The sequence below is a fragment of the Arvicanthis niloticus genome, chromosome 3, assembly GCF_011762505.2.
Source record: "Arvicanthis niloticus isolate mArvNil1 chromosome 3, mArvNil1.pat.X, whole genome shotgun sequence".
In the NCBI taxonomy this organism is placed as follows: Eukaryota; Metazoa; Chordata; class Mammalia; order Rodentia; family Muridae; genus Arvicanthis; species Arvicanthis niloticus.
Window position 1 is genome coordinate 83602326 of NC_047660.1, and position 14240 is coordinate 83616565.

Consider the following 14240-nt stretch of genomic DNA (forward strand, 5'->3'; position numbering starts at 1 on the left):
AACCAGTGTTCTCTTATACTGACAGCTGACATGCTGGGCACTAGCTCACACAGACAATGCCTGAGTACTTGGTAGGTTCCGGCTGGCTGACTTCTCCCACTGCCCTACAAGAGGACCTGTTTGTTACCTTGCACCATGTTACACAGATGAGCAAACACAGGCAGAGAGCTTTAAGGACACCCCAATTTTATATGGCTATAAGCCAGTAAAGCTACACTCCAGCACTCAATCTTGATTCCCCCGTACATAATCTCTGCACTGAAAACAATCACGGGCCTAGAGACAGCTCAGTGGTTAACAGCACTGGCTACTCTTCTAGGGAACTCGGGTTTGGTCCCATGACATGGTAGCTCACAACCATTGGTTTTGAGCCAATTTTAGGCTCATATTCCAGTTTTAGGAATCTCTTCTAACCTCAGACACCAGACACAGGCATGATATATATATATATATATATATATATATATATATATATATATATATATATATATATATATCAACAAAACACTCATACAAATAAAATTCTAAAAACCTAAAACAAAACAATCCTGTGGTTTGCAGACCCCCATCAAAACCTTTAGCCCCCACCTCCCACAGGTAAGCAATTAAACTGACAGATGGCAGTACACAGGTCCTTTTGTAAACAAGTCCAGATGGCAGGTGTAAATAACCCCTCACCATTCACAGGAACACTGCTGCCACTAAGACACAAAATTTACATATTTACAGCACCTAGCTGTAGGGGAAAGAAGTCCTGTTCCTGTTTTTCTCAGAACTCGCTGTCTCTTCTTCATAACCTTACAAATCATAGCCACGCCACCCATTAAATACTGGGAACGGAACCTAGGGCCTCTATCACTGAACTACGGCAACCAGCCTTTTTGTGTTTTGAGATAGACTCTCACTAAATTACCTGGTTGGGTTCAAATTCAGAATCCTTCTGCCTCAGCCTCCCAAGTAGTTGGGATAGATAGGAGCCATTCACCTAGCTCCTGGTAGCACTTTTAATGGTTATATATATACAGGAAGCATTTCATCTGGCCTAGTTCTCCTTTGCTCAAGGTAGTTTTCTTTTTTTTTTTTTCTTTTTTTAAAGATTTATTTATTTATTATATATGAGTACACTGTAGCTGTCTTCAGACACACCAGAAGAGGGCATCAGATCCCATTACAGACGGTTGTGAGCCACCATGTGGTTGCTGGGATTTGAACTCAGGACCTCTGGAAGTGCAGTCAGTGCTATTAACCACTGAGCCATCTCTCCAGCCCCTCAAGGTAGTTTTCTTAACATAATGAGGTTTTTCATTTTTATGTTTAACCTCTAATTCTTTTCCTTTGTAATTTCAAGGATCTCTTCTTCCACTCCAAGAATATAAGAATATTTTCCTGTTTTATTTTCTTAACCTTTTATGATCTTTAAGGGTTGTGTTTATTCAGTTTCTATATAAGATAAGAATTATCCCTCTGCCACCTCATCCCTCAGTGTACAAAAAGCCATCACAGCTGTGTTAGAGAGTTGGGCTTTGGGTCAAAATGTAAATGGCCAGCAGAGAAACAGGCTGCCAGCTAGCAGAGGCTACAGGTTCTAGGAAACTCAACCTCAGTCTCACAACCTCCTACACCCATCAGTTTCCCCTGGCAGATGTGAGGATCTGAATTCAGCCAGGGAAAAGCTTGGACTGACCATAAACAAGTCTCCCATGCACTTCTGAAAGCAGTGCCCTACTTCCTATCCTCCTGGAGTCTGACGTCCGGGGCCGCTAACCTTCACTTCCCTCAGCTCCCCAGGCCACTCAGGCATTGCACAGGCACAGGAAGCCTGTCTGCCTTGTCGTCAACGAGGTCCTCCCCTTTCATGGTGTATTTCTTTGAGCAACTGGTGTTGATTCAGACAGAAAAGAGACATGTTGATTATCAGCCCTGCTAAGGAGACAGGGCTGGAGTTTCCAGAAAACACAGAGAGGGTTAACAGGAGGAGCCAAGGGCTAGTGCTTTAATTTCTGAAGAATGTCGAAAGCAAACTGTAACACTCTCCCCACTCAGGGCACAGGAAGAGCACCCTGTTGCCCTTCCTACTTGGCTTCCTCAGACTGATCTTCATCTTAGGAGAGAGCCTAAGCCAGAGGAACACAGAAATGCCTCCGCTGCAAACCTAGAACACTAGCCTCCTCTGGTCAAACTGCACCTGGGTAAAGGAATACAGAGTCAGGCCTCTCTCTGGGACAGGAAGAAACAGGGCAAGGGCGCCAGTCCTGAGCCTAGCTATGGACTCCCATGTTGGGTCACCTGTGGAGACAGATAGGTAGTTCTCTACATAGCGTATTATATTTGTGCTGAAGGAACTTGAAGTGCTTTAGGGTGACACAAACTGTAAAATAACATGTATTATAGACTTGCCAGGACTAGACTAGGATTATGTGCACACTCAAGGAAAAGATTCTCTCTCCCTCTCCCTTTCTCCCCCTCCCCCTCTCCCTCCTCTCTCTCTCTCTCTCTCTCTCTCTCTCTCTCTCTCTCTCTCTCTCTCTCTCTCTCAGAACTTTAAAGAATCTGTTGTTCTGGGATGGAACCCAGGGTCTTTCCCATTCTAGATAAGCATTCTACATTAGCTACACCTCCCCTTTGGGCTTGGGCTTCATATAAACACCATGTGGACTCAGAGCCTAGCTGTAAATATACCCCAAAATCATATGCCAATGCTCAATTAAAATTCCCTAGCCAGGGCTGGAGAGACGGCTCAGCAGTTAAGAGCACTGACTGCTCTTCCAGAGGTCCTGAGTTCAAATCCCAGCAACCACATGGTGGCTCACAACCATCTGTAATGAGATCTGTTGCCCTCTTATGGGGTGTCTGAAGACAACTACAGTTTATTTACATGTAATAAATAAACCTTTGGGCCAGAGTGAGCGAGCTAGAGTGAGCCAGGTGGAGCAAGAGGGAGAAGGGAAAAAAAAAAACAAAAACAAAAACAAAATGAAACCCTAGCCAAGGGCGATCAGGGGATGGAGAGATGGCTCAGCAGTTAAGAGCACTGGCTGCTTTTCCATAGATCCTGAGTTCAATTCCCAGCAAGCACATGGTGGCTCACAAGCATCTGTAATGGGGTCTGATGCCCCCTGGTGGCACACAGGTATACATGTACGTAGAGCACTCATACATAAAATAAATAAATCTTAACGAACACCTAGCCAGGACCTGACACCTCTGCTTGGCCCATGCTAAAGCACTGTGCCTGTCAGTGGACACTGGCCAGGCATCAATAACAAGCCTCGGAGGCCATCGCCAAGATGTGATTTGGATACAGATGTTAAGGATTGAGGGGACTTGTCTAGCTTTTATTTTGAGCTAGTAGAAGTCAGGCATATTATATGTGAGTCAACTTTCTGGAAAGATTCCTCACTGAAGGATTCACATAAAACTTTAAAAGAGCTCCAAGACTATAAGCTTGAAAAGCAAACACAGCCAACAGGCTTGTTATCACCCATAGTCCTTTCAACTAAAACAAATGAAAGTAAAATGGATCTAAAGCCAGTTGACAGTTACATTTCAAATTTAAAAATGTTTTTGTTTACAGCCAAGTGGCTTTAATATAAAAAAAATGATATAAACATTACTTTTGAAGAGAACTGAGTCTTCTTCCCTGACAGAACAGCCCAGTATGGTAAGACGGGATCAGCCCTGACCCATGCCTCTTCCAAGCAATTCACAGAGCAATCTCATGCAGGCTTCAAAAAGTCCCAGATTATCATCTTCCAACTCACAAAACAGTTCAGGGCACAGAGAAGTTACGTGATTGACTTGGAATTAACTTGAAATGAGCAGGTCTGGAAGACAAACTTGGCTCCATCTACTTCCAAGTCCACTGTAAGTCTCTTACCCAAGAATGGTTATGGTTGTGATAGCACATAGACTGGATTCTATAGAGTCTGAAACTTCTCTAGAGGTTCTGGGATGAATCTATCACTGGGAGTCCAGGAAGCTAAGAGCACAGCTATCCAGGAGTAGGAAACAAAGGTTGCCCCATCCCCTAGACTCCCATTTTAGAGATGGATGGAGAGAGAAAAGATGCTTTTCTCTAGTCATTAAAATCCATACTTTGAAAGAATCAAGCTGGACCCCCACTTCATACCATACACAAAAATGAACTCAAAATGGGCCAAAGTCCTAAATGTGAAAGAAAATTCATAAGAGAAAATGTAAATTCCTATGACACTGGTAGGCAATGGCTTCTCAGATATGGTACCCAAAACATGTGACCAAAGCGTACAAAAGATGACTCATCAAAACCAGAAAGCATATATGCTTCAAAGGATGCTGTTACAAATTAAGAAAACTTGCTGTTCTTGGAGAGGACCCAGGTTCAATTCCTAGCACCTATAGAGCTAACAGCTGTCTGTAACTCAAGTTCTAAGGAATCTGACCCCTGTCATCTGGCCTCCACAGACATTTTACATATGGTATATGGACGTACATGTAGGCAAAACACCCCTAAACATAAAGTGAAAATAAATAAAAAATTTAAAAGGGTAGGTACTATCAAGTTACAGAAGCCAGCATTCAGGAGGCTGAGGCAGGAGGATGGTGAGTTTGAGGCCAGCTTGTTCTACATAGTTCTAAGCCAGCCTATGCTATATAGAGACCGTATCCTAAGAAACAACAGAATAAAGTGAAAGGCTGTGGGCACAGCTCAATGATATCCCATGTTTGGAGTGTAAAAGGCCCTAAAGTTGATCTGTGGGCCCCCTCCTCCCCCCCAAAAAAGGAGAAGAAAAAAGAACAAAGGGTTAAAAAAAAAAACCTTCATGGAACAAGATGAGTTATTTGCATATCATACTTCTGATAAGGGTCTAGCATTCAGAATACATAACGAATGTTTATAACTCAAAACAAACAAAACAATAGCAACAAACCCCTGATGTTACAGGGACAAGGGATTTAAACCCATTTCTCCAAAGATACAAATGGCAAATAAGCATATAAAAAAAAATCTCAACACCATTACTCATGTTGCAACTGCAAGCCAAAACCACAATGAAACTACTTCACCCCTACCATGATGTATAGGCCAAGACAACACATGTGCCAGTGCAAGTGAGGCTGTGGGAGACGGGGTCCTACACACTGTGACTAAGAATGTACAAGAGCAGCAGCCTGGAGCTTCCTCAAAGTCAGCAGCTCCTCTAACCCACCTTCCTCTTCTGGGTGGTATATACCCAGTAGGTATGAAACATACACTTACATAAAACCTTATGCTGTAGTCTTCCTTTATCCAGTTTCATTTTCTGTGGTATTTATGGTCAACTATAGTCCAAAATTATTAAATGGAAAATGCCAGAAATAAACAATTTTTAAGTTTTAAATTACACATCATTCTGAGTAGCAGGAAACCTCCAGCTGCCCCACTGTGGTCCCCTGGAACACGAGGCAGCCTTGTCCAGAATATCTACTTAATATATCATCACATACTAGTCCTTAGCAGCCACCGTGGCCACCACAGTATAGAGATGTGTGTGTGTGTAACTCTTACTTGATTTTAGAGTAGTCTGTGCATGCAGGAGTAGTAATGCAGGAATTCAGATGGCCAAAGACAAGTCTTAAAGTGACTTCATAAGACAAATAATGAAAAGTTTCTAATTTGATAAGAAGATAAATTAGTTGTTAAGATTTACACTAAAAATAAATCTTCAGCCCAGGACATTGTGAAGATTCCTGCTAGCTTTGCTGTGATACTTCAAACTGTAAAAGCTATGGTTAGAATACATGATAAGTACCATCCTAAGGCAGAAAAACAATGGATTTGCATATGTAGTAAAGATTTGTATATGCATAGGTAGGGTTTGCATTAGCCTTGTTTTTAGTTCTTTACTGGGGGCCTTACAATATATTCATCACCTTACATAAGGGGATGGTGAATGAAAAACACAATATGGTGTAGCAGTCCTCCTTACCCACAGGGGGCATGCTCTAAAATTCACAAATGCTCATATATTGCATTCTTTCCTAGAAAAACACACAATAAAAGTCTAATTTAAGGCAGAGCCAAACATTAATAATCTAAAATAAAATTATTAAAATGTTGTAATAAAAATTATGTAATGTGGTCTTTCAAAGTATTTTTTTTTTTTACCATTCCATTTACAGAAAGCACTCCTTGGCTCCATTTTGACTCATCTGAATGGCCAGGATCATGGCTCGGGTGCTCTGGGCTACTTTCACATAGTCAGTTACCTGGGCATGGCACTGTGATACTGTATCATGTGATCTGACAACTGAGATGGCTACTAAGTGTTGTATGCACATTGTGGAAACACCAGAGAAGGTTCCGAATCCTGTGAACGATTGATTTCACCACACCACTCAGAACATACTTTAAAACTCATGAAGAATGAAACTTCTTCTGAAGTCTACATTTAACATTTTCAAACCATGGTTGCCAATAAGCAATAGAAACCATAGAACTAAAAGTCACAGATAAAAAGGGATTTCTGAATGTGTAACTGAAGAATATATTAATCATAAAAGGACTAAAAGTTTAATGCTACAGCATGAATCAACCCTGGAAATAAATTAAGTAGCTACATGTATGAATCACTTAACTGGAACACTGAGAACAAGCACTCTCAGGGACAGAAAGCAAGGCAGTGACTGTCAAGAGTAGGGGGAAAAGAAGGAACAGTTACTGCTCCTAGATACAGCTTGGGTTAGGTGTTCTGGAATTAAGGCAGTGGTGTTTATTTCACAACTCTGTGAATCAACTAGAAACTACTAAATTGTATACTTACAGTAAACTTTATAGTACGTGAATGGTATCTCAATCTAAAAGTAATTCTCCTTAACAAAGAGAAAACAACAAAAAAGCCAGGTATGGAGCTGGGCATGCCACACCTTTAATCCCAGCACTTGAGAGACAAAAGCAGGTGGATCTCTGAGTTTGAGGCCAGACTAATCTACAAAGTGAGTTTTCAGGAAAGCCAGGGCTACACACAAAAACCCTTCTTAAAACACCCCCCCCCCCAAAAAAAAAAGGCCAGGTATATTGGCATATACTGTAATTGCAGTTCTCAGGAGGAAGGCAGGAAGATTACTACAAGTTCAAGGCCACCCTGGGCTACAGAGCAAATCTTATGCCAACTATATCTATATAGTGAGAGCCTGTCTTAACAAAGTAAAATGTTAATAGTTCACTCCATGACCAAATAGAGACCTCCGTGTCCATCCATCTCATCCACGATCTGCACACATGATCTGGACACATCAGGAACAACTCTGAGGAAGATACTGGCTAAGAAAAGATTCCCTGAGAGCCTTCCAACTGCAAAAGAAGCTGACAGTGCTATTACTCTGTGTGGGTTCAAATTTATATTTAAATGGAGAGCTAACCCAATGATTCTCAACTGGATGGTTTTTGCCCAGCCCCCTCTCTCATAGAAGAAGGGTGTTGTTTCCTCCAGAGCATAGAGTTATAGTTGACAGAACTGGGAGGGAAAATAGCTTTGGGTGGACAGAGGCCAGGGTTGCTACTAAAAAGCACAGGTCAGTCCCTCACAGTTCAGAATGACAGCAGTGCCATGGCTAAGAACCCCTGTATTCATCTAATGGCAGGTTAATTACTTTTAAAATCCTCAGATTTATATGACCGATGTATATGTTTGACATTAACAATGTCAAGATGTCCAAAAGCTTGGAGGCCATGCTTCAAACCAGAATAACTAGAGTTAGACTGGCCCCAGACTGTTGAAGGAAATTCCAACTAAAAAGAACATTCCAGGCCTTTCCCAACTCAGGGTTGGGCAAACCTGAGGCAGCCAGGAAAATCTCTTCCCAAAGACACAGACTTAAGCAACAAACCAGACTTTCAAAGAAATGTTTATCAGGTTTCATTCTTCAGTGGAGATTGGAAGTTTTGTGACGTTTATTTAACAGACTCACAAAGCAAGGGAGAATTTTTTCTAACACATAAAAACATTTACAACTGGAGCTGGTATACCACACCTGACTGCGTGGTCCCTTCTAGCTCAGTAGCTCAACAAATCCCAAATCTCCAAACAAGACCCATGAGTCTTACTTTGCAACTTCAAAAAAGATTTATTGTAAAGAAGCTACTTCCTATAAGACAAGATCATCTTCATCATTTAAGGGGAAAATCATTAAATACTAAATGTTATCAGAAAACTTCTCAAAGAAAACTGCTACATGTAGTTTTTCATACGACTTCTATGTGACCCCCTTTTCTTATAAAACAAGAACCCTAGTGTATGTACTGTTTTACAACCTGTTCTTTTGTGAGGTTTTTGGGGTGGGGAAGGGATTGAGACAGAGTGTCACTAAGTAACCTTGGCTGGCTTAGAGCCTGCTGTGTAGACCAGGCTGGCTTTAAACAGAGATCCATCTGCCTCTGCCAACCAAGTACTGGGCCCAAAGTACTTGGTACTGAATGGCTAGGACTTGTTCTTACATACTTATTTTCCCATGGCAATGGGGCCTCAGCTATACCACCAATATAATTTAAGTCCAGTTGCATGGCTGACCATGTTTTTGTTGTTCTGTTTGTTTGACTGGAGACAAGATTCTCATTATGTGGCCCTGGCAAATCTCAAACTTAAGAGATTTTGCCTGCTTCTACCTGCTGGGATAAAGGGTACATGCTACTACACCTAGCCTTGTTTGGATTCTCAAGACAAATCTTGAAGTGTGTAGCCCAGGTTAGCTTCCAACTACAGTCTGGAAAGTGCTAGAACTACATGTGTGTCCCATCATACCTGGCTTGGCTTGATTTTTTTTTTTTTTAAAGAAGTTTCTTCCCAGTGTTCTCTGCATTGTCGTCAGTATCTGGCTCCAATTTTGACATGACTGCCTTTGCTCACGAGCCCCTTTCTAGTTGCCCTGTCTTTCCTGAGAATAAACTCCCAGAAGGAACTGCTAGTGGCTTTTGATATTTTTGTTTCACATTGCTTGCTAAACTATATTTCCTAAGGTCTGACAACTAAATTACTTTTTACTTCTTACCATTTTTGAGACATGGTTTTGCTCTGTTGCTCTGGACAGTCACAAACCGATGAAGCATCTGCTCAGCATGACTTACTCTGTCAGGAGTGGCATATCACTCTACACCCAGCAGAGAGAGCAGACCTGCTCTATGATGCCTTCTCCCATACAGGAAAGTGTGCACCCTCAGCTTCAGTACCCTGCCAGTGGGGACGTCTACCATGAGTCCCAGGATAGCAATTCTTTAATTAAGAACAACTGAGTCCAGGCTGAAGGAATGTCTCAGCAGTTAAGAGCACGTATTCAAATTCAGGTCCCTCGGTTCCACCTGTAACTCGGCCTCCAGGGAACCAACATCCTCTTCTGCTTTACATACTCACTTGACATTACACACCCCATACATAAATAAGATAATCTTAAAAGTACGAAAGAATGAACAACTCCATTGTTAATGTGTTGGTGTTGAGTGTGAACACACATGGCAACAATAAGTGTATGCCAGGCATTACACATTTCTACTCCATGCTCACCCATCTAAGGGAAATCTACCTTAAAAAACATGGGCTATGGCTAGAGAGATGGCTCAGTGGTTAAGAGCACTGACTGCTCTTCCAGAAGTCTTGAGTTCATTTCCCAGCAACCATAAGGTGACTCACAACCAACTGTAATGGGATCTGATGCCCTCTTCTGGTGTGTCTGAAGACAGCTACAGTGTACTCATATATATATAAAATAAACAAATCTATAACAAAAAACAAACAAAAACAAAACAAAAAACAAACCATGGGCTTTTTTTTGCAAAGTAAAACGTTGTGCAGTAGAAGAAAATACATGGCCAGTTCAATGTAACGTAACCCACCAACACAAATGTGACTCTAGACCACCTGCCCCTAACCCTGTATCATCTGACCTCAGGTCGGGGGTCCAGTCTGTGAATCCTCAAAGCCAGGCTTTGGTGAGCTTTGGTGGCTGTGGGCTCATAGGCAAAGCAGAGGGCCCCAAAGGAACTTACATAGAGGTGAAAATGCAGAAAGTGGGCCAGAACTCTGGGAGCCACGTCAGGGAAGGTCGTCAGGAGAGTCTGGAGGTACACCTCCAGATCTTTCTCCCTCTTCTCTACCAAGCTTCTAGAGTTCTTTCCAATTATTTTTTTGGGTGGAAGGAGATTTTTGTCAATTTTTCTCTCTGCAACAAGCTGTAAGAGAAGACAAGCACATCAACCACAGACCAAGAAGCTCTGTGTCTATGTAAGATCCAGGCTGCAACTATCAGTTGTAGCTTCTGCAACCACTGTTGGTAGCAGTGCCAGGATTAGTGCTCCAACTAATGCATCTGGAATCTGGCCTCAAATCCAAGTTGTACTGGAAATACTAATATAATTCCAAGTCAGGAATTCCGTCTTCAGTCTTTGAGGATATTCAGAAAAGTAGTGCTTATGGCTCCTGAAGTTTGGAAATCATGGGAGTTTGTAACTTTAAGATACTCTCAATAAAAACACTCCACAGAAAGCAGATCTTTCTAAAAGCAAATGGAAAATACAATTTCAATCTATTATTAGAGAATAAAAATATATTTTGAGGGACAAGTTCAAACCTGTATCTTCAGGAGACTGTCTTATATTCAAGATGTATGGCAATTTTAAATTCAAAATTTACATATACTATCCATAGTCTGTCTCATATTAGGGTTGAACTCCTAGGACCAACCAGTTCTTTTGCCAGCTGTATCAAGGAACTGGTTTACTAAAGTAAATTATAGAGCTCATGAGACGGCTCATCTGGTAAAGGAACTTGCTGCCAAGTTTGATAACCTTAGTTCATTCCCTGGGGCCTCTATGGTGGAAAGAGAACCTGTTCTTACAAACTGACCTCTGACCTCTACAGATGGGATGTGGCACGTGCACATCTTCCTCTCACCTAAAATAAACACACACACACTTTTTTTTTTTTTTTTTTTTTTTAATAAGACAGGGTTCTGTATAGCCCTGGAACTCGTTCTGTAGTCAAGACTGCAAGACTGGCCTTAAACTCAGAGATTCACATGCCTTTGCCTCCCAAGTGCTAGGATTAAAGTCGTGCGCCATTACCCCTGACCATAAATAAATGTTTTAAAAACTTACAAGCAATAGATGTGGAGGCAGTTTTGCCCTAAAATTAATCTGTGGCACAATGGAGACTTGGTCCACAAGTCCCACATCCCCAAGAAACAGGTTCCCAGCTCCTCAGATTACCTTTTCATGTAGGTCATGAAAATCACTATAACGGTGTTTGATCGTCCACTTATGGTTGCCATCGGTAACCTGTATGACATAAACCTAAAGGGAAAAATTATTTTTTTTGTGACAAGAGAACCTCAACCCACAACAGCTACAAGGTACTCAGTCCCCACTCCCCAAAAAGCATCCTTCATACCCAGTGTGTGCCCAGACTTCCTCAGCCTCCTCTACATTCCTGTGAGGTCTGGAGAAAAGCTTTGGCTTTCATTATCAGGAAGGAATGGTAAGAGTTTCTAGCTAAACACATCTCCTTACATTTTTTTTTACCTCCTATCTCTGTATAGTTGAAAACCCAACTTGTGCTGTAGACAAGGCTGCCCCTTTCAAGAGAGGCAGAGCAGAGCCCAGTATGGCAGGACCAGCGTCTCTGCTATACATCTTTTTAGGAACCCTGACTCCATCCTAGAAGCAGGTCTTCAGTCAACCTCTTCCACTGGCTGTGGTTTTGACTTCTGCAGCTGAACAAGGAGGCAAGGCACCACCATGCTTCCAGGGGCAGCAGTGGTTCAATCGGCCTTAACAGAAGGCAATATAGTTTTGGTGGTTAATTGTCCATCAAAACCTGGGTTCAAAATCTGGCTATCCCATTTCCTGGGTGTGGCTTATGTGCCACTTATGTAAGTGACTGGGAACCTAAGCTCTCTCTGGGCCTCAATTCCTCCATTTTAAAACCTGCTGGGCTTAAGGACAAAGTAAAGTGTAAAAGGCTTTGTGCAGGCCTAACACAGAAGATAGGTATGTTAAAAACATCCAATGCATCACACCCAGTAACAAATGAGGATGGTCAGCTTGGATCACTACCTTGCTCCTGACACTAAGGGGAAGGACAAAGCCTCGATAGGAAGGGCCTCTACTGACTGCAGCTAGTCATAGGTGAGTGACCTCATCCCTTAACTAGATCAAGCCCCATGGTCCTAGCTTCCCTTCCTCGGGCTGGAGCACAGGGAGATTAGTGGAAACAGTCAACGAGGCTGATTCCTCCGACACCCAGGAGCAGCCATTTCTCCCGTGCCAGCCTGTTGCTCTAAAAGGAGCCACTAGCCAGAATTCCACTGTGACGGCTTCTCTTCCTTGCAGGGGGGAGAAAGAGCTAGATAGAGGAATAGCCCTCGGATCCGGTATTAGGGTGGGAGTCAATGGGGTGGGCAAAGGCAGGCCCAAGGCCCTTACCTCTGTCCACCCTCCTGGGAACAAAGGACAAGGACAGGGAGGTGCTCAGTGAGCCCCCACCACAGAACAAGTTTTCACCTGGCAGCCTGCCCACGAGGCTCACAGGCCTAGCCTCCAACCCTATGCAGGCCCAAAGGGCTTCTAACGCCATCACCATAACTACCCTCCTTTTTTTTGTCGGGTTTCCCTTATAGCCTACAAGGATATGTTAGAAGCTCGTGTCCCTCTTCCCTAAGCCATGACGTCCCCTAAGATTTGCAGGCCCTGTACTTCATCCCTGAGGTAATTTCTCTTTCTGCACGGCCGAGATTTATTCCGTTCTCACTAGACCCCAAAGGCCCATTTTCCCAAACCTCCCCACTCCGCCGTTCCCCCCCCCAACCCCCCCCTGCAGGGCTGATCTGGACTGCGACTGGTGTTTGGTTGGTGGGGGTGGAGATCGGGATCCGCCGACTCTCCTTCACCACCTGAGGATCTCTGGCCCTTTCCCTTGGTCCCATCGATCATAGACCACCCCTTCCGAGTCCCCTTCCTCCCAGACTCCCTAGAAGGCCTCTTAGGCTAGCATTCTTCCTTGCCTGGAGGATCTAGAGGGCCTCCATCTCATCCTCCCCTCCTCCCCCACCCCGATTCCTCCAACACAAGTCTCCTTTTCTGGTTGCGCTCCCTTTTCCCCAACCCCCCTTCCCGCGCCCCGCCTAGAACCTCCTCCAGAACCTATGCGACCCAGCCCTTCCTCCGAATCCCCCATTTTTAGGGCTCCCTCGTCGCTATCGCAGAACCTTTCACCCACTCATCGAATGTGCGACCCAGACCCCTTCCTCAAAGCCCCCGAGTTGAACTCCCGGTTCCAGGCGCTATGGCCGCTTTGGATGCCCGCGTCCCCCAGCACACCGTGTACGTGTCCACGAGCTCAGAACCCACGACGCGCGCCTCCTTGGCAGGCTCGGCCTCTCGCTCAGGGCCGAAGCTGAGTGTCGCAGCCGCCATGTTGCGGGCTCCACCACTGCCGACGCCCGGCGCAGAGTGGCAGCAGCAGGGGGCGGGGTCAGCGTCCCACCGCCCCCCGGCCCCCGCTGCCCCCCGCCCGCGCCCGCGCCGCCATCTTAGCCCCTCTGCTTTCTTGCGTCCTCGCCCCGCCCCTCGCCCGTAATTGACAGCACAGCCAATGGCACGCATGCGCAGCTCCTGCAGCATTGCCTAATTTGCTTTTTGTATACCTGTGCAGCTTCTGTCCTCTCGGGCAGTTGTGGTTATTGTCCGCTGGGCCCACAGCAGCGAAGGGCAGAGGCCAGCGGCCTTCTGAATTCTCCGAAGTCAGTCTGCTTCGCCCTGCCTCCGTTTCCAGAGGGGACATTAATAGGGTCTTGCCTGGCTGTTAGTCTCATTCCCTGTGTAGCTAGAGCAAAATGAAGAAGATAAGACTTAGATAAGGCTAGACTTAGAGCTGGAGCAAGAACCAGAGTGACTCTCCGACATTCAGGGGGTTTGTTGTGACGTGTACTGGTGGAGAATTGATTGTGGTGATTCTGCAGTGCCTAGCACCACCCCACCTGCTTTCCCCCAGCAGTGTGCTAGGTGGCACACTGGTGTGTTCAGGGAGAATGTATATGAAGCAAATGTGTAGATGGAAGGAAGGGATATGCGCTGTCCATCTGTTTCCAAGATGACGTCTTGCAAGAGCTCAAGTTGAGGAGGAGAGACAGACTGGGCCCTGGACACAAGAGCTTCAGTGCTTGAATGAGGAAACATCCTTAACCATGGGGAAGACCCAGCTGGAGAAGAGATGACCCAACCGGAGGAAGAAGAG

General features: G+C 44.3%; 1 protein-coding gene across 2 annotated transcripts in view; it reads right to left on the reverse strand.

The window, feature by feature from the left end:
• Positions 1-13515, reverse strand: part of Nisch (nischarin) — a 35485-nt gene extending 21970 nt beyond the window's left edge. For both annotated transcript variants that reach the window (XM_034498548.2, XM_034498549.2), the window contains exons 1-3: positions 13325-13515; positions 11216-11299; positions 9998-10180 (exon numbers count right to left, since the gene is read on the reverse strand). In XM_034498548.2, coding sequence (XP_034354439.1) covers positions 9998-10180; positions 11216-11299; positions 13325-13420 — 363 coding nt within the window. In that variant the 5' untranslated portion in view covers positions 13421-13515. The remainder of the gene's footprint in view (positions 1-9997; positions 10181-11215; positions 11300-13324) is intronic.
• Positions 13516-14240: the final 725 nt, after the last annotated feature.